The sequence below is a fragment of the Nicotiana attenuata genome, chromosome 7, assembly GCF_001879085.1.
Source record: "Nicotiana attenuata strain UT chromosome 7, NIATTr2, whole genome shotgun sequence".
NCBI classification, from domain to species: Eukaryota; Viridiplantae; Streptophyta; class Magnoliopsida; order Solanales; family Solanaceae; genus Nicotiana; species Nicotiana attenuata.
Genome location: NC_031995.1, coordinates 34,889,649 through 34,914,638, shown reverse-complemented (window position 1 = coordinate 34,914,638; position 24,990 = coordinate 34,889,649). Strand labels below are relative to the sequence as shown.

The 24,990-nt window shown below is 38.2% G+C and overlaps 2 protein-coding genes across 4 annotated transcripts; both read left to right on the top strand.

Moving 5' to 3' along the window:
- LOC109229953 (uncharacterized mitochondrial protein AtMg00860-like) lies at window positions 863-1,195 on the top strand. The gene has a single exon (XM_019395495.1). The coding sequence runs from the start codon at window positions 863-865 to the stop codon at window positions 1,193-1,195; it is 333 nt and encodes a 110-aa protein (XP_019251040.1).
- LOC109228925 lies at window positions 13,793-22,409 on the top strand. 3 transcript variants are annotated; one of them, XM_019394187.1, is made up of 14 exons: window positions 13,793-14,018; window positions 14,129-14,305; window positions 14,397-14,507; window positions 14,605-14,674; window positions 14,785-14,874; window positions 15,240-15,334; window positions 15,511-15,564; window positions 15,856-15,993; window positions 17,834-17,921; window positions 18,016-18,130; window positions 18,284-18,353; window positions 19,410-19,481; window positions 20,145-20,260; window positions 21,179-22,409. In XM_019394187.1, the coding sequence occupies exons 2-14, from the start codon at window positions 14,228-14,230 to the stop codon at window positions 22,167-22,169; spliced, it is 2,088 nt and encodes a 695-aa protein (XP_019249732.1). In that variant the 5' UTR covers window positions 13,793-14,018; window positions 14,129-14,227; the 3' UTR covers window positions 22,170-22,409. The 3 variants fall into 3 exon arrangements, with proteins under 3 accessions (XP_019249732.1, XP_019249731.1, XP_019249733.1); XM_019394186.1 differs by having other exon boundaries at window positions 13,793-14,305; XM_019394188.1 differs by lacking the exon at window positions 13,793-14,018 and having other exon boundaries at window positions 14,213-14,460.

The window sequence follows — 24,990 nt, the reverse complement described above, 5'->3', positions numbered from 1 at the left end:
AATAGAGGAACCACCACAGCTGGAGCTGAAACCGCTTCCAGCCCACCTCAGGTATGCTTTCTTGGGTCCCAATTCTACTTTGCATGTTATTATATCATCTGGTTTGCTAGTTGTGCAGGTAGAACAATTACTGCAGGTGTTGCAAGAATGCAGAACTACCATTAGTTGGACCATGGCAGACATAAAGGGTATCATCCCGACCTTCTGCATGCATAAGATTCGGCTGGAAGAAGGGCACAAACCTTCCAGGGAACATCAACGAAGGCTGAACCAGAATATGAAAGAGGTAGTGAAAAAGGAGGTAATCAAGTGGCTGGACACGGGCATAATCTTTCCCATCTCTAACAGCAATTGGGTAAGCCCAGTCCAGTGTGTATCAAAAAAGGGTGGAATGACAGTTGTACAAAATGAGAAGAACGAGTTGATCTCAACTCGTACAGTCACAGGGTGGCGGATTTGCATGGATTACAGGAAATTAAACGCAGCCACCCGAAAGGACCATTTCCCCTTGCCCTTCATTGACGAGACGTTGGACAAGTTAGCTGGGGATCCCATTTTTGTTTCTTGGACGGATACTCGGGGTATAATCAGATCTCATAGCCCCGGAAGATAGAGAGAAAATGTCTTTCACATGTCCGTATGGCATCTTTGCCTTTCGGATGATGCCCTTTGGACTTTGCAATGCACAGGCCACATTCCAATGGTGTATGTTAGCCATTTTCACCGACATGGTCGAAGACATTATGGAGGTTTTTATGGATGATTTCTCCGTGGTGGGGGATTTATTCGAAGATTGTCTTCACAACCTTAAAAGAGTGCTCAAACGATATGTGGAGACAAATTCAGTGCTGAACTGGGAGAAATGCCATTTTATGGTACAAGAAAGCATAGTGTTGGGCATAGAGTGTCCAAAAAGGGGATTGAAGTGGACCATGCAAAAGTCGATTTGATTGAGAAGCTCCCAGTACCCACTTCAGTGAAAGCAATGAGAAGTTTCCTTGGGCACACAGGATTCTACAGGCGGTTCATCAAGGATTTTTCAAAAATTGCTAACCCCTTATGTAAGCTGCTTGAAAAAGACCAGCACTTTTTGTTTTCTGATGATTGCAGGTTTTCATTTGAGGAGCTGAAGAGATTGGTTACTGTACCCATCATTGTTGCACCCAACTGGGAGCAACCATTCGAGCTGATGTGAGACGCCAGTGATTACGCTATAGGAGCAGTTTTGGGGCAGCGCAAGGAGAAAATTATGCACCCAATTTACTATGCAAGCAGGACGCTTAGTGGTGCATAGCTAAACTACACGGTCACGGAAAAGGAAATACTCCTTGTAGTGTTTGCCTTCAACAAATTCGGGCCATACCTGATTGGCTAGAAAGTTATTGTTTATACTGACCATGCAGCCATTAGGTACTTGATAGCAAAGAAGGAGTCAAAGCCCCACTTGATTTGCTGGGTTCTGTTGCTACAAGAATTTGACCTGGAGATTCGTGAGCAAAAAGGAACAGACAACCAAGTAGCAGACCACCTCTGGAGGTTGGAAGGGGCAGAAAAGAGAATGGAGGTTGAAGATATCATTGAAACATTCCCGGATAAGCAATTACTTGCTGTGATAATGGAGGAGGCACCATGGTATGTTGATATTGCTAATTACTTAGCATGTGGTATTGTACCTCATGATCTCTCCTCAATTCAATTGAAAAAAAGTTTCCCATGATTGTCGGGCGTATTATTGGGATGAACCTTTATTGTTCAAAATATGTATTGATAACATGATCCGGCGATGTATCCCCGAGCAATATCAACCCTCTGTTTTGCAGGCTTGCCATGCTTCGCCATATGGTGGACACTTTGGAGGAATACGGACAGCAACAAAGTTGCTGGAATCAGGCTTGTATTGGCCTACATTGTTCAAGGATGCCCATGCTTGGGTCAAAGGCTGTGATGAATGTCAAAGGACGGGCAACATATCCCGTCGTCATGAGATGCCAATGACCACAATCCAAGAGGTGGAAGTGTTTGACATGTGGGGGATCGACTTCATGGGACCTTTCGTCAGCTCATACGGTAACAAGTATATACTGGTTGCCGTTGACTATGTCTCCAAGTGGGTCTAAGCAATTGCTCACCCAACCAGTGATGCGAAAGGGGTGACCAATTTCCTCAAGAAAAACATCTTCACACGTTTTGGCACCCCCCGAGCCATAATCAATGATGGTGGCTCTCATTTTTGCAATAGAGCGTTTGCACGCCCGTTTGAGAAGTATGGAGTTCGCCACAAGGTAGCCTCACCATACCTCCCACAAAAAAACGGGCGGTGGAAGTGTCCAATAGGGAAATCAAAAGTGTCCTATCAAAAATAGTGAATGCAACAAGAACTGATTGGGCAAAGAAGCTGGATGATGCATTGTGAGCATATCGCACAGCCTTCAAAACTCCAATTGGTCTATCACCATACAAGTTGGTATTTGGAAAGGCATTCCACCTTCCGGTTGAGCTCGAACACAAAGAATTGTGGGCATTGCGGCAGCTGAACTTAAACATGGAGACAGCGGGTACCAACAAAGTTAATGGGTTGCATGAGCTTGAAGAATTCCAATTCCAGGCATTCGAGAGTGCTAGACTATATAAAGAAAGGATGAAACTGATGTATGATTAGCACATCTTGGATCGGAACTTCAAACCCAGAGAATTAGTGCTGCTATATAACTCAAGATTGAGGTTGTTCCCAGGTAAGTTGAAGTCCGATCGTCAGGACCATTCAGAGTGGTGCAGATGTTCCCAAGTGGAGCTGTGGAAATCGAATCTGAAGATGGGACAAACAAATTCACAGTGAATGGGCAGAGGTTGAAATATTACCTTAGAATGACTAAAGAAAAAAGGGGACAGCGTGGTGATAACGTTGGAGGAGCCCCAATACACAAATAAGGAGTGATGATATGAGCTTGCATCGTGCCGCAACGTTAAATCAGGCGCTGCGTGGGAGGCAACCCATGTTTTCTTTTGTTTCTTTTTTTTTGTTTGTGTTTTGATGTTGTACTTGATGTGTATGAAACTAACCCTTTTATTAGTGTACAGGGCAAGATTGGTGCATATTGGGAGAAGTCGGGGTCAAGAACCAACCCCGGAAAGGTAAAAAAATGAGAAAAATAAAAAATTCTCGGAAGTCTGTGACCGCAACCGCGGTAGGACCGCGGCCCGGGCGCGGCATTTTAGACCTATTCTGTTTCTGGGTCACTGCGACCGTGCTGGGACCGTGGCACGGCACGGTGATTTATGACTATTCTATTTTGTCGTTCTTTTCACCGCGACCGCGATCGGACCGCGGTGAATTAAAAAGATTCTGCCCGCTCAGGTAAGTTTTTAATTAATTTTATTACTTATTTTATTTTTTTTTATTTTTTTTATTTTTCTCCTTCTTTTTTCTATTCTAAATAACCCCTCCCCCCCCCCCCCTTCCACTTCCTCCACTCCTCCTTCTCACTCTAAAACCCTAACCCCACGCCCCTTCTTCTTCTTCTTCTTCTCATCTCTCATAAACCCATTTCTCTCCCACACACACAAACACACACTTCCGCCTCCCTCCTCCCCAACTTCCATTACACTCCACTTCTACAAGAATCAGGTATATCATGCTTTCCATCTCTCTTCTTGTCCCCTTCTATTTTGCAATTTTAATGTTTGAGTTGTTGTAGTATCTATTGTTAAATTTTTGGATTTCTTTTCTTTTTTTAGTGGGTAATGTGTAGAATGTTGTAGACAAAGGCATGGTGTTGTTGTGTGAAGTTAATTGTGGTTGGGTGGAGTTGTGAAGGGATAGTGGTTGATTTGAGGGGAGAGTTTATACTTCCATGGGATAAGTGTGTTAAATCATAGTTCCATGCAAACCAGGTGCTTGTGAAATTTCCCCAATGGAGCTGTAATGGCTAATGTGACCACGGTGGTGGTGAAGTCTGAGTAACCACCTAGGGTTCACACAACTCACACCCTCACTAATAGTAGCCTTTGTTTTGTCAGGTAAAATGCATCAGTCAAGAAAAAGACGTGCCACAGGTTCCTCCGCTAGTGGACCAGGAGGTTCATCCAGAGCTCGAGCTCAGGATAGTTTGGACCAGTTTGACCACACTCGGTTTGTCTCCAAAGCGGCTCAAGATAGGTTTAATGCAAAGTCATCCAAGAAGTTGTTGCCTGAAGTACACATTGATAGGCATGCCTTGAGAGTTGAATGCCCAAGTATCTATGAAAAATTGAGGAGGCGTCAACTGGACATCTTCTTTAATGAACCGGAAGAGGGCAATGTATTGATGGTCAGGGAATTTTACGCGAATTGCCCAGAACATGTTGATAGGGTTGTAACGGTACGAAACACCCCGGTGAATGCGTCTCTTGAGGCTATCCGCCGATTGTACAGGTTGCCAGTATTCACTGGAGAGACGGATTATTACGAAGGTTATCAACACCCACCCATCTGGTGGTAACCATTTGTTGAAACAATCTGTGTGGCTGGACGGGATCCAATATGGATAAAGCAGAGAATTACCCTGAACTCCCAATCTCTCACTTCGGAAGCTAAGTGTTGTCTAACAATCATCAACAGCCATTTGCTGCCATCCAGCAACACAACGATGTTAATGGGCCGAGAGCAGCGGCGATTTATTGTTTTATGACCCAACATGATTTTGATGTGGCCCTGCTCATTTAGGATGAAATGTTCATTTGCTCCCCGGAAATACTCAAAGTGTTCTACTTCCCTTCCCAAATCACCAAGATATGTCGTTCTTCACGAGTTCCTGAAAATCCCATAGTAGATGGGAAAGTGCCATTAAAAGCCCCATTCAAGGCTAGCAAAATCACAGTTGGGAAAGAGCAGGCTGTGGCGGATGATGATGATACCGACGATGATAATGAGGGAGCTATGCATGTTGCCGCCCCACCAGGGCAGATTGCTGCCGAGGCGGGGCCATCACTGGCCCGCCGGAGTACTCAAATAACATCCTTGGAGTAGTATATGGCTGGCCTACACACTTCGGTCACTGACCTGAGTGCTAGAGTTGACAATTTGTCTACTCAAAATGCTAGGTTAGAGAAAAAGATCACGGGCTGGCTCCGGGCGCTAGGAAGAGCGTGTCACCTCGATCCTAGCACCATCTCCGATTAGGACTGAACACCAAGGAAGTCCCCTTACCTTACTCTGCTTTAATTTCTTTGACATGGGGACATGCCAAATCTTTAAGTGTAGGGTAGGGATGATTGTTGTTGTTGTACAATTGTATAAATTTGTTTGGTGTTTTTGGTTGCTGTTAATTAACTCCGGCTTGGCCTAAAGACGGAAACCTCTCGACGGGTCTCTTGAGGGACTTAAGTCGAACAAAAAAAAGATTTTCTTCTGTTAGGTAGTGTATCAACTCCCCCTTGGTTTTTTTTAAACTACAGTTCTTTTCCAAGGGTTTCCATTTGAACCGGGTGTAGTTAGTTTTTTTTTTAGGAATTTTTGGGCGAAGAAGAATAGAGATTGCTTTAATATGACACTTAGGCTCATTAGTTGACTCTAGCAATGAAGCCTTAAAATGTATGTTCTTGAGTTGGCTTAAGCACCTTGAGCAGAGTGTTTGATGGTCCTAACTGAATTGAGTTATGTGCCATGTGTGAGTGAGGCTTTGTGTATTCTATGCTAACACTCAATGCCTAGAACTTGCCTTGTGTGTGTACGAAGCGAAATGGTAGTCTTAATTGGTTTGGAAAGTGATATAGGCGTTTCCTTGTTGAACCTATCTATATATGTTTCACCCACCTGATTGTGTATATCCTAGTTAACCCCCTTTGAGCCTGTAACCCTGTTTCTTTGGCAATCACATTACAAGTCGTACCCAAGTTGTGAATTGACTACCTTTTTGAACCCTATCACCTCTTAGAAGCACTTGAAGTGTAATGAATATGAAAAAGTTAAAGTGTGGGGTGGTTGGTTGGGATTTTGAGTGGAGCTAATGAAATAAGGAGAAAGGTTCACTGTGTTGAAAGAAAAAATAAGAGCCACTTGAATTGAAAAAAATATATATATTTCCTTGCTAAGTGGTGACTCTTAATGTAAGTATGCTTAAAGAAATAGGGGGTTTAACTCAATGATGTAAAGGTGGAATGAAGGTTTGACAAAGATATGGGCTTAAAAGAAAAAAATCTATTAAAGTGCTTAGGGAGGTGTAGTCACTATACTATATGTATCCTACCTGTCCCACAACCAACATCACAACCTAATAAAGTCCTACTTGATTCTAGACCAAATAGGCTCGATTAGTCGAGTACTACATTATGGGCAAGCCTATGGTGCGTTGTTTGTGGCATAAGAATTTCTTTCTGAGGGTGAGTGGAATCTTACGTATTTGAAGTCCTCAGAGTGTGAATTACAATGATAATGACGCAAGTCTCTTTTTTGGTGAGTAGGCATGTGATTCATAAAGGGAAGGTAAGTCTGGACCTCTGACTGAGAGTATGAAAGCCGGTTAGGAACATTACATGGCTAGAGAGAGAGTCCACTCTTGAGGTTAGGATGCTACGCTAAGGTAGTCTATCTATGTGAATTATTCTTGGTATAAGGAGCAGGGAAGTGACCCAGTGATGATTAGACCTATAGAGTGTGGTTTTCTTCCTAGAGGACTAGCAACGGTTTAAGTGTGGGGTGTTGATAGTAGCCTATATTATGCGATGTGGATGCTATTTATGCTCGAAGTTAACCATACTTTATTGATGTTTTAAGTGCTAAATGATAACAAAATGCTCTAATTGAGGTTTTTATGCTTTGCAGGAACTACTCCGAGTTAGGAGGATAATATAGAGTATTTTGGAGTCAGGTATGTAGATACAAGGCCAATCAAGAAAAGCCCGGATGAAAACGAGCAAGAAAAGGCAAAGAAAAACTGGGTAACAGTCCACCGCGACTGCGGTAGGACCGCGGCTGGAACGCGGTGAAAGAAAAGTGGAAAACAGAATGTTTAAAATGACTGCGGTCGTGCGCGGTTGACCCACGACCGCGTTCGATCTAGAGAAGCCCAAGAAAGTTTAAGGGCTAAAGTGTAAAGCGTGGGAAACTTATCCTAACCCTATATAAACTCAACAAACTCGCCTAAGTCAAGGTTAAGCTTGTTTTTAGACTCAATTGGAGGCAAGAACAAGTGTGAGAAGATCAAGACACCATTAGAGTTTTTCATTCCTCTTCTTGTTATCATTATTTTGTGAATTATGAATGATTTTATGATTTTATCTTGTTTTACTATGAGTAGCTAAACATTTAATCTAGGGTTGATGGAACCAGTTGTTAAATGAAGTTTTGACTTAGTTTTGTTATAATCGAGCTGGGTTTATTATATGATTGTTCAACGATATTTTGTATGGTGATTAATTGAATGGGCCCTTGATTAATCGTGTCTAATTACCCCTTGTTGATTGAGAAAGGATACTAAGTTAGATTGTTGTTGAACAACACCACTTTTGGGTAATTGAAGAGATTCATTACTTAAATTTAAAAGTGGGGTTAAAAATAATGAAACTTTGGTTGGATAATTCAGAGCTGCATAAATTATTAGCTAGAGTAGTTCGAGAGAATGCTCTAGTAAATTATCGTAGTTGATCGAGAGATAATTGCGGTAACCTATAGCTCATAATCCTCATAGAGTATTACGGCAGGATTATAGCAAAAGAGTTAAGAGTTAAACTAGCAATTGGGAAAATCAATACCCTAGATCTTTTACCATTGAATTATCTTTAATTTGGAATATTGTTAGTTTTAATATCATTTTACTTTAGTTAAACGAAACCCAATATTTATTGATAAAAATCTTGCATCCGGGAATTGTTTGAGCTTGTACTAGCATCACTAAGAGTTGTAATAGATAGGTTAGTTCCCTGAGGATTCGACTCCGGACTTGTAAACCGGATTATATTTGCAACGACCGCTTTGTCTTTTATAAGGCATAGTTGGGCGTGATCAATCTTATTCTCCAGAAATCCTCTTCCATCTTTAGAATGTTATTATAGTCAGTTTTAAGAGAAATTTCCAATTGGTTAAGAAACATGCTGGAGCCATAAGAGGTAGATTTTTGTATACCATTTAGCCTAGCCAGTATCTTCCTCTCTTTTTTAAAAAGGTCACTAAAAGTTTTATTTTTCCAGTCAATGATACGATGTTTAAAAATATTTGAAGCCTCAATAAATCTGTTATTAAGCTAGCATTCTTTAACTATGTTCCCAAATTCTGGATGCCCACTCCAGAAGTTTTCTAGTCTAAAAGGCTTGGGGAGAGGGTTATAGGGTTTGGGAATTAATTCTAAGAGTAGTAGGTTGTGGTCTGAGTGAGTTTTAAGTAAATGAATGACGCAAGCCCTTAGGAAATAAGTCCACCTATTTTTTATTAGCTAATAATTTATCTAATCTTTCCATAATGCGGTCACTACTAACTTTTTTGGTGATTAGACCATGTATATTTACAGCCCTTAAAACTCAAATCTATTAGTTTGCAATAGTTAATTTTTTACCATAATTTAGCAGCTCGTCTTCTATTGATATGGTTACCAGCACATTTCTCATTAGCTACCATTACATCATTAAAGACCTCCCTAGTAACCAAGCATCTTTGTAATTATCAAAAATATTAGTGATATTATCTCACATGTTATTTCTATTTGAGATGTTTGTACTAGCATATATAGAAGAAAATAACCAAGTATGGCGTATAGGGGGTACCTCGATCAGTGCATGGATCTCATTGTTTCTTTTGACAAAGTTATTGACGTTCACTAAGCTTGTATCCCAAAGAACTGCCATACCACCCGTTTGTTCCTCAGCTGGGACTTCGATCATGTCCGTGAAACCAATTTCATTCATTAAACTACCATGATTTGTCATCCTAGTTTCTAGTAGAGTGACCATGCAAGGGTGATGAGTGGCTATAAGCTCGTGGAAATTCCTTCTAAAATCCTCATTGTTACCTCCCCTAATGTTCCATATAATGAAAGTCTTAGCACGATTCATGGCTTGGGGTAGGGGTTGAAGAGGACCATTCATTTGACTCCCCTGAGGGAATACTGGGTTCCTCCTTAGTGATGGAACCATGATCATTTCTAATTTCCCCACAGTTGGATCTTGGGGTGATCGCATGTCCATGGTTCACTTGAACAGTAAAGTTGGACAGGCTATAATAAGCATCTTCTCCCGCATCTCCTCGAATAGATAAACTTTTACTTCGTCCAGGTTTGTGGATTCTACCAAAAATTCCCTCACTAGGTTGATTTCCTCTTCTATTCCCTCCTCCACTAGATTTACCACGTTTTAAGGCATTTGAGGTTGTGGAACTTGATGATCTATTGGTCCTAGGTTTACTAAAATTTGTGGCTGCATGTTGTTCAATAGTGGATGCAAATTCATTAGGATTGGGTTGAGAGCAGTGATCTCCTGGGGAGGAAAAAAGGAAAGATCTAACCCCATGTTTTGAGGTAGATATGGATTTTGGCTGTAGTGTGGTGCTAGATTCCACAATGCACGCATAACTTGGATCAAATTATTGTTCAGTCCAGTGCTAGTGGTTGCATTATGTTGTTTACCCAAATGTGGTTCATGTAATTGCTCATTACTAGGTGTAGACCCTCAGATACTAGTTGTGCTAGGAATTGAGGATTTTGAATCACTATGATACTTTCCTGCCCATTGATGTTGAGTTGAAGTGATACACCTCTCCTCATTAACCCTAGCTCTATCCAAGAAGTTGGATGGTGATCCTGAGGAAGGGGGGTTGTGCATAATTTATGGGAAGGTTTGGGAATTGGGGAGGAAAGGGAAGAAGATTTTCCATTGCTTATGTACGTTGGTTCCTTAGGATTTGAATTAATCTGAATCTCTTCCTTTGATGACTTAAAGGGATTCTCGATATTGTTTAGAGTTTGGAGTTGATGATTTAAGGGGTTTTATGGAGAGGTAGGGGAAATGATTACCTCTATTTGCATGGCATTTGAGGGTTTTAGTGTGTTAGGATTAATAGAGGGGTTTGCAAGCATATTCTTAGGCACGTGTACCGAGTTTTGAGACATTTGTCTTGAGGGATGGCTTTGGTTGGACGAGCGTATGTTCACATGCATTTGAAATTGTAGTTTGATTGGTGGTTTGTGTTAAGGTTGGTATTTAGGGCATCATGGTTATTAGTAGATTGTAAAGAGATATCCTCTGATTGGGTATGGATTTTATTAGGGGAGGGGGGAGTTACTAGGGTATTATCTATTTTGTCTTTTAGTGAGGCAAGATTATCTTGGATCTCTTTTGTCTTTTGTGTCTGATTCATGCATTTAGAATTAGTAATTTTTTGATTACTTTCAATAGTGGTATTACCTAAAACCATTTGCTGAGAGTCTAGGTTGATACCTGAGAAACGATTATTTCTTTTTAAGAGATTATTTTCAGATTGATTTGTGGACTGTTTGTGGTATTGATCAGAGGTTTGATTATTATCAAAAGAAACGTTAGTAATCTTAAGAATATATTTTAATTTTTGGGTTACAATGTACTTATCTGTCGATGCATTGAACAACTTGACATTAATACCTGAGTCTTGAGACTTTCCCGCTGCTTCATTTGATTTTGTGTTTGGGAACTTCCTGCTCTTTGTAAATGGAACTGTGTGCCATCCTTCCACTTGTGCTATTATTGGGTTAGAATTATATGTTGATGTGTGGTCCGTTGAGGTGGAGATCATGTCATCTGTTGATGATCTTATAAATGTGCAAGAGGTGGTTTTATGGCCTAGCCTACTGCATGTTTTGCAAAGGAAGTTGTCTGCTTCATATTGAATATGTTGTTTATGTGTACCAATATAGATAAATTTTCTCACTGGCTTTTCCATAGGTAATTCGATACATAGTCTAGCATATCTCCCTCTCAAGAAAGAGGATGTGCAAGCATCTACCTTCAATAGCCTTCCTATTACTCCTCCTATTTTCTGGAGCATTTTCCCGTCATAGAACTCAGTTGGTAATTGAGGGAGTCTAACCCATACCGCGGAGTAGGTTTGTCTTGCTTCTGTTGCAAGGAAATTAGGTTGCCACCTATGTATTGATAAAAAGTTCCCATAGATGAACCATGGACCTTTTTGTAGGATTAGGTTCATGTTTTCTTCCTTTTGTAATTTGATAATGAAGTAGTCATTGCCCAAGTCGATGAGGGGAAAATTTTCAGTGATTTTCCATAAGTCTTGGATTTTTTGTTTCAATATTTGATGGAGGATTCTTCTGCCTTGTAGTTTTATTATTAGGTAATATTTCCATGGATAATAAATTCTTTGTTTATCTTCCAAGGTTATGGGGACGGAGAGAAAGAGATTTTTATTCTCCTTGTTTGGATGAGAGTCTGACTCCCATTCTTGGATGTCCATTGGGAGCATGAGGGTAGACGAAGGGTTTGTGGAGATATTAATTGTGCCATCTTTTTCCAAAAGTTTTTCTTTGAACGTTTGGGGAATTTTATTGCTTGGGGTACATGGACTATTAATTTCATCCATTATTTGAGTAGTTGATAAATTATCCGGCGGCTTTGAAGGGATTTGTGCCGTATCTAGGTTAGAGGTGATTGAATTCATGGAGGTTGAAGGATAATTTTAGAGTCTGTTTGGAAAGCCACCTTGTAATTGGAATTGGTGTAATTACTAGGGTAGTAATTACACAGCCTAGTAATTACACAGTTGTGTAATTACGATAGCCTGTTTGTTTGTCATAGTATAATTACAGTGTAATTACAAGTTTACTGTTTGGTTGCACAAGTGTAATTACACAATTAGATTAAATTTAAAATTAAATAATTATCAAAACTAAAAATCAATATAATAAATATATACCTATAAGATTTTATAAGTATAAATGATAATATATTTGGTATTTAAGATGTATATTTTTTCGTGAATATACATTAATTAATAATCATATATTTATAACTAATATTGTTAAAATAATTTATATATATTTTAAATTAATGATATTTAGATTAGATACTTAAAAAAACTAAATAAAATATACGTTTTGTAAGAACATCATGGAATTCATGTTTGATAAAACAAATTAATATTTATAAATATAGTGTCATAACATTATTCAAATGTTTGACAAAACTAATCTACCAATTCTAACTAAAAAATGAACAACATGCAATGTGAGTCAATACTACAAAACAAGTAAATTGGAACCATGAATAAAATGCAATTTCAAAAATTCAAAAAAATAAAATAGTTTAACTTATGTCAAATTCCAACATAATAATAGTAAGTCTCACTGCAACTTAAGATAGGAAACATGATNAACAGTAGTATCATAGTACGCAGGAAAAGATCTAATGTGACGCCATTATCCCAGTCCCCGGATAAGCAAAAGATTCTGTACCAGTGAAGTTGATCTCATTGTTTATCCGGAAAGTGGTGTCATATTATGCATCTTTTCCTGCTTGCTTTCCTTGCGATGATGTTACTGTTGAATGTTGATACAGCATATATTCGTAAAATTGTGTTAGAATTTTCAAGAAAATAAATTAAAATAAAAACAAAAAGGAAAGAAACTAAAAAGCAACCTTGTAATTACACAGTGTAATTACCACCAATTCTCACCTCCCCCTTGAGAATTGGAGAGTGTAATTACACCCCTCCAATTACCTCCAATTTCATGCTGACCAAGTAATTACTTGGCCAAAAAAACATGCCAAACTGTGTAATTACACCCAATTACACCCAAATCCAATTCCAAGGTGGCTTTCCAAATAGGCTCTTAGGCCTCATTTGTTTTTTTTAAGATTAAGACGTCTGAATCCGAATACACATCTGAATATCAAGATGTGTATTAAGATTAAGACATCTGAATCTGAATACACATCTGAATATATTAAGATGTGTATTAAGTTCTGAACAGAAATAATTAAGACTGTTTGATTTTTAACATCTGAATGTATAAAATTTATCTTTATTTGAAAATTAATAAATGTAAAATTCAAATGAAATACTAACTAATCTAATATTTTATTAATAAAATATTATAGTTCTTAAAAATATGATAGTTGTTGGTGGTGATGGCTAACGGGTGAATGCCGACTAGAGGCGGTGGTTGGTGGTAGTTTTGGTTGATGATAGTGGTTCATGCTAGTAGCTAGTAGTGATTGGTAGTGGTGGCGATTATGATTGAGGATGGTGGTGGTGGGCGGTGATAGTTAATAATGTCGGGTGGTGGTAGTAGTTGTGATTGAGGAAGGTGGTGGGTTGGTGGTGGTAGGTTATAATGATAGGCAGTGTCCGCTGTGGTTGTTGATGGTAATGGGGTAGGCAGTTGTGGTAGTTGAGGCGGATGAGTGTTGATTGTGGGTCAGAATGATGGTGGTCGGAGTGGTGGGGATAATCGATAATGGAGGCTATGATTGAGGATGATGGTGGCGTGGTGGTAGTGGTGGTGGGTGGTAGTGGTGGTTGAGTATGTTGGTGGTGGTGGCATGGTGGTAGTTGATAATGGTAGGCGGTGGCGGCAATTAATAATGAATATGTGATAGCATCTTAATGAAATTAAGTTTCTGTTATAGATCTTAATCATACAGACCTATTCAGACCCATTAAGTGGTTGTGAAGTAAAAAAAAAACAATCACAGATTAAGATCTGAATAATTAAGATTCAGACTTTAAAAACAAACGCACTTAATGTCTGAGATTTGAATGATTAAGATTCAGACCTGTATTAAGTGCAAACAAATGAGGCTGTATTTAAAATTTAGAAGGAATTTAGAAAGAAGGAAGAGATTCTCTCTAAAGTAAGACTTTCAGATTCACGGGATATCCACTCTTATGACAAGATTCAAATATAAAACTAGTTAATTAAATTCGCTAATTCAATCGATGATTCTTACAATCACGATTTCCTCCCAGGTCATCAGAAAAGAATGGCTAAATTGAAAGAAGAAGCTGATCGCGCTATCGAATCACTCGATGCAAATATTCAGTTGCATTGAATCTCGATAATGAAGTTCGGTATTGCTTAGCACGAGTAATCTCTAGGGTTTTGAATGTATTTTTCCTTTGAATATTTTTTTATAAAAACAAAATATCTAAAAACACCCCTAAAACTTGCCTCAGGTTAATATTTCCCTAATCTCTAGTGTTAATAATGTAATCTGTGGTTCGGATCATGTTTTATATCAAGTAGAAAAGAGGCAATCGGAAGAGGATGAAGCGATGTATTTGTATTTGAGAGGAAAGCTACTGGATGTGTCTCCCGGTTATCATAAGGAAGCGGAGGAACATCTACTGAAAGCTGAGTAAAAATTGAAAGGAGAAATTCAGATTTATTTGCCTAATTGCTTCTTTTATGGTTCTTTTCTTGACTGTTGAATTTTTGTAACAGCTTAATTTGAATCCTTGTATTGCGGATGCATGGATATGCTTAGGGACTTGCTCCGGGAAGAGAGGTGGTTTTTTTAAAGCTAAAAAATGCTATGAACTTGTCCTTGAGCAGGTCATTTTATATGCTGTTCTTGGAGTTTTAAAGTTCGTTAGATATCAATTTAATTCTTGAGAATTCTGATAGATATATTCATGTTTCGTGTGTTCAGGAGCCTGAAAATAAGGAGCTGTTGCGTCAATTATCAATGCTTGAAAGAAGACAGTGCATAGATGGAACAGGTGAAAATTTAACCTTAATTATGGGGTTAAAGCTGCAAGAGTCTGTAATAACTGTATTCACATTTTCTGTAAGTGCACATAGTATTAACTGATAGTATTCTACTTTCCAGAGGTTGAAAATCCAGAAGAAACCATTGGTGATAGTATCAAACATGCAAAGGATGCAATTCTTCGAGATGTCCAGGATGGAATATCTTGGTGTAAGATTGCATCTTATACTTGGATATATTTGCTAATTTCGATACATATGTAGCAGTTCCTGGAAATATATATTGCTATAAGGAAGAATAGTATGTTTCTTGGTCGTAGACTTGATAAAATTAAATAGTAATGGGAAAGAGGATGAAGAGCTAAAGGGAATCCCTGGCATTTTGTGTCAGGATAAAATATTTCTTACTAACCTGTCCACTGAGCTGCTCTAGTCTGTGATTGACTATCTTCTTTAATGATTTTTCACGAGTCGTGTTGTTTTCTGTAGTTCATATCACAAGATTGTTAGTCATTATCAATGTTTGATTACATCCAAGCTTGGGTTTCTTTAATGATCTTTCATCTTTTTTGCCAGATGCCCTAGGAAATGCATGTTTCACTGCCTATTTTCTGACTGGAACTTGGGATCATGATATGCTTTTTCAGTCATTAAAAGCATACAGGAATGCTGTGAGTATGCGTCTTGCCAATTTACCTAGGGCATAAAGCTTCCCCGTAATATGCCGACACCGCAGTCTCCCTCTTATCATTTTTCTCGTGTACTTCCGAATTATTTATACCATCCTAAGGTTATATTTTCAACATATCTTACTCAGAGCCTCCTCTAATTTTGTGTTATGTTGCAGGGCAAAGACAAAAAGATGAAGTGCTGTGCTGAATTCAATTACACCTGCTCGATGGTAAGGCTATGTACCAATTTTAATCCTGAATTGTTCTAGTACATAACTTCTATATACCTGAACGACTAAAAAGTTCCTGAAAGCTTGTGGTAATAAAAGGCTTTCCCGATTCACTGGGATTGATTGCCACAACTTGAAAACAAAGAGCGAACATCAAGAATCAACTCAAAAGAAAGCATCTATTTTCTTTACAGTGACATTTCGTGTCTGCTTATATATCCTTATTTTCACTTGCCTCCTTTTCAAAATTTTAGTACCTTGTTTTTGTGATGCTATGACTTGGTTCTACAGGCGTGCAAGTTTCTAGAGAAATATCAGATGGCCCTCACCGGTTTGGAAATTGCTGGATTAATGGATCCTAGTCTTAAATGTCTAGAGCAAGCATCAAATTTGTGTGATGTTCTTGATAATATAGACTTTTTGCTTCAGGTAAGAGTATGTAGTGCTGGCTAGTTTTGAATCTTTTGATACAACTATTTGCAGTCATATTTTGTTTGATCAGGTGAGACACATTAAGGAAGTCATGGTTGAATGCAATAGAATTCTAAGGGAATTATGTTAAGTCTCAGTAAGCATCAAATCTGTGTGATGTTCTTGATAATATAGACTCTTTGCTTCAGGTAAGAGTATTTAGTGCTGGCTAGTTTTGAATCTTTTGATACAACTATTTGCAGTCATATTTTGTTTGATCAGGTGAGACACATTAAGGAAGTTATGGTTGAATGCAATAGAATTCCAAGGGAATTATGTTAAGTCTCAGCAAACAATATTAGGTTAAAAGAGTTGGTTACAACAACAACAAACCCAGTTTGATCCCAACAAGTGGGGTCTGGGGAGGGTAGTCTGTACGCAGACCTTACCCCTACCTAATTCAGGTAGAGAGGCTGTTTCCAATAGACCCTCGACACAGGAAGGGCAGGTTAAGAGAGTTGGTTAAGGTGCCATAATTCATGAGATCATAAATCTGATTCATCACTGAATTTTTAAAGTCTGAAGTAGGGAAGCTCCTAGTTAGGAATCTTCCTATTTAAGGATTATAGTCTCTAATGGACAATATGCACCAGTGTGGAACTCAAGCATGAGTTAACCCTGTTTCCATCATTAGAATTGCATACTTTGGATGTGACAGAACAATGGGTATGATAGTGATTTGAGATGCTCTCAAGTACTGCTCTGTATCTGCAAGATTTGGCTTTGAAACCCTTGATAAGTATAACTGGCAGCTAAGATTTCAAATGTTAGAGAAAAGGTATTTCTACTGTGATACAGTAAAATAATTAAGGAAATGAAAAATGTTGAAGGTACTAAGAGAAGGGGAGTGGCCAGAAAGGTAAATGCACCCACAAAGGTGCTATGCTTTGTATGGTTAGTTGCCAGAAAAGCTTGCTTGACTGATGAAAAACTTAAGAGAAGAGGATATCAACTAACCTCCAGATGCTATCTCTGTGGAAGGGAGACAGAAGACAACTCTCACATGTTCTTCACTGCGTTGTTACCTCTCAACTGTGGCACATGTTTCTGAGCATTGTCAGATTGAACTGGGTCATGCCAAAAGGTATAACCGACCTCTTGAGATGTTGGGCTGGTGTGACAGGTGGAGTCAGTCAGAAGAAATGGTGGCAGAAGATCCCAGCCTGCATTTGGTGGACAATGTGGAACGAGAGGAATTTCAGATGTTTTGAGGATGTTAGGAACTCCATTCAGAGAATCAAAATGAACTGTATAGTACTTTTTCTTTTTTGGCTGTAAAGAATGCCCTGTAAATGATAGTGATTCCATAGTTGATATCATAGAATCCTTGTAAGTTTTTGTAGTAGGGGATTCTTTACTTTTTTTTGGGATGTATTTTGTCACTTTTAGCAGCACAAAGTTTGTGCTGTTTTATTTTATAAAGTGTTACCATTGTCAAAAAAAAATGTTGAAGATACTAATTCCACGAATAGCTTTACACGTTCAGTATATGACATGTCTATAAGACAAAGGAGGTTTTCCTCAGATCTCTCTATCAATCATTCCGGCTTACCACTTAATAAGCTGAATACTCTCCCAACTAAAGAATGTACCAACCTTACTGGTAGGCAATCCTCAAGTTTACATTATTATGGTTTCTTCTTTCTTCTCTTCCTTTTATCAAGCAAGAGAAAGCGCTAAGGATTTCCCATGCATTGGATTTTGAGTTTGTTAATATCTAACACTTCTGATGCGTTTAAGATCATCTATTATGCATGATATTATGAAAGCAGTTGAATAACTTGATCCTGTCTTTCAGGAACTGAATGATGCTAAGCGGCTTCCTTCTCCAGCATCACCCCTTCCTGCTGTTGATTCCCAAGCATCAATACTTGCTTCTGCCGAATGTAAGCTTTATATGGGTCTTAGATATTTTTTCTGAATCAGTGTGATGTTGGATTAAGCTTGTAATCCATAAATTGGGCAAAATATTTCTTGTAGTGGATCCTTCATATGAGAGAGCTACTGTCGATCGCCCAGCTGAAGGTCTTAATGAAGGAAAAGCAGTCACAGGAAAAGTTCTATTTTCAGTTAAGAATCCGAGTGGAAGCCCAATGTAAGTTACTTAACCTTAGAAGAATCTACAGTAGCTCATTTTGACACTTTCCCCTCCCAAGTATTCCCTTCAGAAGTGAAATCCAAGTGGCAGAGATGCCTCCTCTTCTTGTGCAGATACTATGTTGTCTCAACTTCTCCTCTTCTTCTGCAGATACTATGTTGTCTGTGATTCTGACCACACATGTTTTGTAATTACTGTTTACGGAGTATGCAGCACTGCAGTAAGTAACACCTTTGGTTTAATCTGAGTTACTAAATTTGTCTAATTTGTGTCTCAACTGACGAAAAAATGTGACCTTTTTTAAATACGGCTCTAAGCAACCGGCAAAGTTCAGATATCCATTTCTTAGTTACAATACTTGTCGAATACCAATATAGTGAGTTATACACTTGGAATATAATGTATCCTAAGTTGGAATATTAAAGTTTTGTTCAGTATTGTTCCATTAAATCTGCTTGTTGTCTCTGCTTTTTTTTCATCTTTCCATGAGCTGAGGGTCTATGGGAAACAACCCCTTTACCTTTACAGGGTAGAGGTAAGGTTTGCGTACACATTACCTTCACAAGGTAGGAGTAAGGTCTGTGTACACTACCCTCCCCAGACCGCACTTTGTGGGATTATACTGGGTTATTTTTTTTTTTTGTTGTTGTTATATTGTTCCATTAAATGAAGGGGAGCCTTGGAGAAACAGTAAAGTTGTCTCCGTGTGACCTATAGGTCACGGGTTCGAGCCTTGGAAGCAACCAAGGTAGGCTATCTACATCACACCCCTTGGGGTGCGGCCCTTCCCAGGACCCTGCATGCATCCGGGATGCTTTGTGCACCAGGCTGTCCTTTTTATTGTTCCAATAAACAAGAGATTTAGACGAGCAAAGATTACTTTTGTATTTCCGTTAGAGTTTCATATTGTATTGAAGAGCTGCTTTTAAATTCGATGTCTCCATCCAACTAAAGTGTTGTAATTTTTATAAATTTGTGACATCCCTAAATTATGCTATACAAGATTGTGGCATGTTCCAATTTTCCCGTGTTTACACTGGATAAAGAGATGAAATAAATCATAAATGGAAAATAATAGAAAAGACAAAGAAAAACTGACTGTATAATAAGCCATCTTCTTGTTTGAGAGAGAGCAGAGTAGATTAGTATACAGTGAGTACTGAGAGTTCTATTTCACATGAAGTTCTTGCCTTCATGGAGTACTTGCTGAGCTTCAGTTGCTCGTTTCCCCCTTAGATTTTTGCATAATAAGATTACAAACTACTTCTCCTGACAGATCAAAGAAGAAGATGAGATCACACTATTGGATCCTTTATACCATTTCTTTGATTTTGAATGGAAGGCAAAGGTAACCTTCAATAATTTTAATATCTCTGTTTTTTTGGGCATTCATTGCTGCTCTACTTATTCCATTCCACCTCTCTCCACACTTCAAGTCCCCCCTCCTTCCCTTCCCTTTTCCTGGAAATCTGGAACTGTTGGTGTGCTCAAATGCTTACGTTGGTAGTTTAGTTCTATTCTATTCACCTTTTCTCAAATTGCCAAAACCAGACTCTCTCTGTATCTGAAGCTAAATTTCAGATACAGAGTCACAGATTTACGTATTTCAACTCTAGCAGCCCCTCAAGCTATACCACCTCTCTTCACACTCCAAGTCGTTACCCCCCCCCCTACCCCCTACCCCCCCCCCCCCCTAAAAAAAAAAAAAAAACCCTCCTGGGTATCTGGAGATGTTGTTGTTCAAATGCGTATGTCAGTAGTTTTGTTCTTTTATATTCACCTTTTCTCAAAGTGTCAAAACTGGCAATATGGGAAAATTGCCAAGATTTTCGCCCAATTGGGAGTCTGAAAGGAGTGATTGGCACTTCGCTCTGCTTTTTTTCACTGCAATAGATTGCAAGCATAACAGTCATTCTTGCAATCCTTTGTGTTCCCAATTTGATTTCATTGTGTGTTGTTATCCAAATTTCTCTTTCATTTCCATTTATTCACATGTTATTTTTCACTGCAGCAATATCAGTTCAAATCTGTTAGCGTGGATTTTCTACAAGAAATTCGTGTTAACGGAGAAGTTGTCTCTCCTGAACATGTTATTCATCCATCAATGTATGCTGATTTCATGAAAGGGTAAGGAGTCTGTTCTTTTTACATGCCTGTAAGATGCAAAGAATAATACTGGTCATTTGTTCAACTGAGATGGATTTCATGTAAATAGCAGTAAAGGAAACAAAAACTGAATAAATTTCTTGAATGCTCTTCAAATTTCCCACCAGTCAGGCAATATGCAATCTACAGCTGTGGAATCATCTTCATCTTTTATAGTTTTATGCGATATCTTGAGTGCTTGTCTGGTTTCTTTAGCTCATTATGCTGACGTGAGATGAGATCTTCTTCTTCCATTACTATTTGTTTTCTAGTCCTGTGATTAGTGCTTTTCGATTTGAGATGATATTTTTCTAGGGAAAATACTTAAATTACACTGTCCGGAAAAGTCATTTGCGCACTCCAACTTTGGGAGTAACTAGCACCACAATGTTGTATGTAACTTCTTTCCTTGTATTTGAGCTATTCTAATTTCTAACTCCTTTTCCTAGTTGAATTTGGAGTCCGTTACTTATTTTATTTGAACTGTGACCAACTCGCCCCTTTTATTTAAGCTGATGATTCAGTTAAACACACATTATTCTTATTAGTCTTCAGGACGAGTTGCCCCAAAAAACAAAATGAGGTTGCACGTTTCTCAGTAACAATTATATTTTCTGTGTGCCTTTGCTTTTTTTTCCCCCACCTTCGTTTTGCTTGCTTCTCTCTTTCGTTTTTTTGTTATTTCAGTTTATTCTCAAGATGCTGAATTAAGTATTATTTTGTTAGTTTTCTTTAACTTTCAGGCAACTCTTTAGAGGTAATTACTAGTTTCGAAGTTTGCAAATACTAATATCATGTCATGGAGTAGCTGAAATCAAGAAGCAAAAGTTACTTTTTGTTTGTGTGAATCTAAACGCTATTCCCCTACATTACTATTGATTATCTTTCTTACTTTTGCAGAGAAAGGAAAAAAAGGATGATGTTGGAAGAATCTCGACTTCCTTTTTCTGCATTCCCTTGGCTTCTTATTTGCCACGGAGAATGCAGGGAAAATCAAACATTTTTCAGCATATCAGAGGCACGCTACTATGATAGAAGCATACCTGAGCTTCAGAACAAGATGATATGCGCTTATGCGCAGGATTGGCTCGTGTTATTTGACGTTGAGTATTGTGACTGCTATCTTTGGAATGCTAACTCAGAGGAGAAAATTCAGCTCCCACCACTCCCCGAGGACGGCTATGTGAGGTGCCTTTTGTCCCGACCACCCGATGATCCAGAATGTTGCATACTTTTCCTGATCGATGAGAGTCGTGAGGATGACATATATGTGGGACGGCGTACATTTTACTTTTGCAAGCCTGGGTACAATGAAGGATTTCATAAACAAGAAATGCAACTTGATGATGATGAATTGGGGGATTGGACAGTCTTCAACGGGAAATTTTACGCATTGATGTCCGACGAGTCAATTCTTGTGCTTTTGGATGTAGATAATGACTTGGGAACAATAACCATTACACCAATGGTTGACCAACCCGCATTTGATTATTGCGGATACTTAGACATGCCACGCTCTGGGAGATACCTCATTCAGTCCTCATGTGGCGATGATCATATGTTACTATATCTTCACAAGCTGTATTTTTATAACTCGAAGGAGTTATATGGGTTTTTTTTGTTTCAGTTTGATTTTGAGGAGAAAGCGTGGAAGAAGTTGACAAGCATTGGCGAAAGTGCAGTTTTTTTGAGTGATAGGTGGGGGTCCGGGGGGATAACTTGCTCCACAAGAGGCGCTAATATTAAGAAAGATTCCATCTATTTCATTGAGAGGGACGATCGTTTTCTGTACGTCTATGATTTGGAAAGAAAGAGCATGAGTATATCTCTCCCGTGCCCATATGTTGATGTGGAAGAGTCGTTTCAATGGTTATCACTTCCTTCCCGGTGAAGATTGTTTTCTTATAGTAATCATTTTTTTGCTTCTAGTTCCGAATTCTGCCCACAATATATTAAGCTTTGGCTGCAAAACCTTCGTGTCCTGTCTTTGCTTCAGTGTCTAAAAGACCAGCTTCTTGTGTAAAACCATGCTGCATTCTTGGCTGATATGCTTAGTGATTGGTATATACCTAGATTGTTATCGGACAGTTTGTGCTCTTGTGGGTTTCTCATTATTATTGTTTTTTAGTTAGTTGGATTTGGAAATTTTACTTGTTGGTTAGCGAAAGGAGAGCACTTCTCATTGTTGTGCTTGTCATCTGTGTCTGATGTGTTCTTTGTCCATATAGCTATATTAGTAGGGGAAATGAAATGAGACAAGTCAAAATAATTATTGAGATAATCAGATTACAAAACTCCATACTGATTTGGTCTGTCAGCGGTAGAAATCTATGAGTGCCCCTGTTAGATGTCTAGCACGTATGGTTTGCACCATACCTCCAAGTTTAGGTCGAGCTTTAGTGGTGGAGAAGCAGTTATGTTCTGGAGTTATTGGCTTTCCTTTCTTACAACGAGACTTTGTATATCAGGTAAACCTCAGCATTGATCCTCACTTTTCCTGTTACATATGTTTAGGTCGAGCTTTAGTGGTGGAGAAGCAATTGTGTTCTGGAGTTATTGGCTTTTACACTGAGACTCTGTATATCAGGTGAACCTCAGCATTGATCCTCCCTTTTCCTCTTACATGTTGGTTTTTGTGAGGCAAATCTCTGTCTGAATATGACCATTTATTTCTATTGTTTTATTTCTATTGTGTTCACAAACTTCTTTTTCAAGCTAACATAATATTATTAGCTAAATACGGCTGTCTTATTTGTCTCTGTAGTTAGTTGGAGTATTGGTTTAGTGAGAACGATTTCGTCTTTGCCTGTATTATCCCAATTTCTCACATAGACGGTGCTTGTTTTATCGTCATATTTTGTTTCTACTGACATTTCAGTCTCATATTGCGTATATGCATTATTTAGGATTGCAATGATGTTACTCATGTTAATGTAGCTCACTTTGAGAGCTGATGAGGTTCAGTATTTCAAATGTAGTTGATTTATACTTTCGTGAATATCTGAATGACTTGTTCTTTTGTTGACCAAAACTAGTATTTTTCATGTTTTATCTTTTCACACTGACTATTTGAAATGTACTTGGAAATTAAATTTGAGTCGCTACCGCCTATATCAAACACAAAGATTAGTTCCTAAAAAAAGGAATAATTATGTGAGAGATTTTACTCCTTTTCAATTACTGTTATCAACTTATCATTCGTTCGTGATACAATACAGTTGATGGAGCTATCTCACAAATCATGAATATTCATTATACCTTTTTTTAATAGAACACGACACTGTTCTCTACAATATCATAATAAAAACGCATCTTCTCTCCTGAGACCATAAAACTAAAAATTACGCCTTTTAAGAAAATTAGATCTTTAATTTGCACCACCATACCAAAAATTAATTTTTGAAAATAAATTTTGTAATTTTTGAAGTAGGTTTAACATAAATACTAATCCAAGGACCAATAAATGTACAATAACAATAACAAGCCCAGTGTAATTTTACAAGTGGGGTTTGGGGAGGGGAGTGTGCATGTAAACATTACCCCTACCTTGAGAAGGTAGAAAGACTGTTTCTAATAGACCTTCGGCTCAAGGAAAGATGCAAAAAGAAGCAATATGCAGTAACATCAGCAAGATAACAAGAAAATCGAAGCAAAAGAAATAGCAAGTAGTAATAGAAATTTTAAAAAATAAGAAAATACAAGGCTAAACACTAGTACTACTGGTATGAACAAGGAAAACACTCAACTACTACATGTTATCCTACTTCTCGACATTCACACCTTCTTATCAAGGGGCATGTCCTCCAGCTGAAGCAACGGCATATCCTGCCCAATCACATCTCCCTAGTACTTCTTAGATCTACCTCTACCTCTCCTCCTATGATACTTCTTTTCATTCTCTTCATATTTTTCTCTCTTTTTCTCTTTTATTTGTAGTAATAAAAAATAACTGATATAATGCACCTTTTTTTAATATTAATTATTAAAAAAAGCTTATACAATATACCTTTTTTCTTTTTTTTCCTTTCATATTTTATCTCTTGTTAAATATGTGTATTACTATAAATATTTTTAGCATATTAAAAAGGGTATTCTTATATACTAAATGTTATATAATCTTTATATGCTAGTTATATATCCAGTGGCGAATCCTTTGCCAGTGCGTTATGTAAGGGTATTTAAAATTTATTTTTGAATCAATAATAAGTACTTAATATTTTACCCGATACATAGTATAATTTTCGGCGAAGGGTGTTCAGTTAACCACCCTTGGCCATACATACTACATTGCTTCGCCCCTGTATATATCGAGTAGAAATTAATTGTATAGAGTATCAATTGTTCATCGATAATCAGAATCTGAGCAATGTCTCGACCATCTTTCAGCACCCCAGTTCTATTATCTTTCAGTGCTCTCCCAGCAAGCTCATACCATGCTCTGTCTATCCAGGGTTTTTCCAGTTGGTATTCAGGCCGTTAGGGATAGGGTCAAGTTTAGTAGTCTCAGTCAGCTAGAGGTTGTTATGAGCGTGGAGATCTTGGCCTATAATAAACCGTAGATAGTATAATTTAGGACGATAAATTACAAATGTCTTACAGTCACACAAAAGTTATAACATATTTAAAATCACAAATTTCAAAATTTTCATTTATTGTTTAAATTCTAAGCCCAATTAAATTATGCTATATAAATTGAAACAAAAGGAGTATAT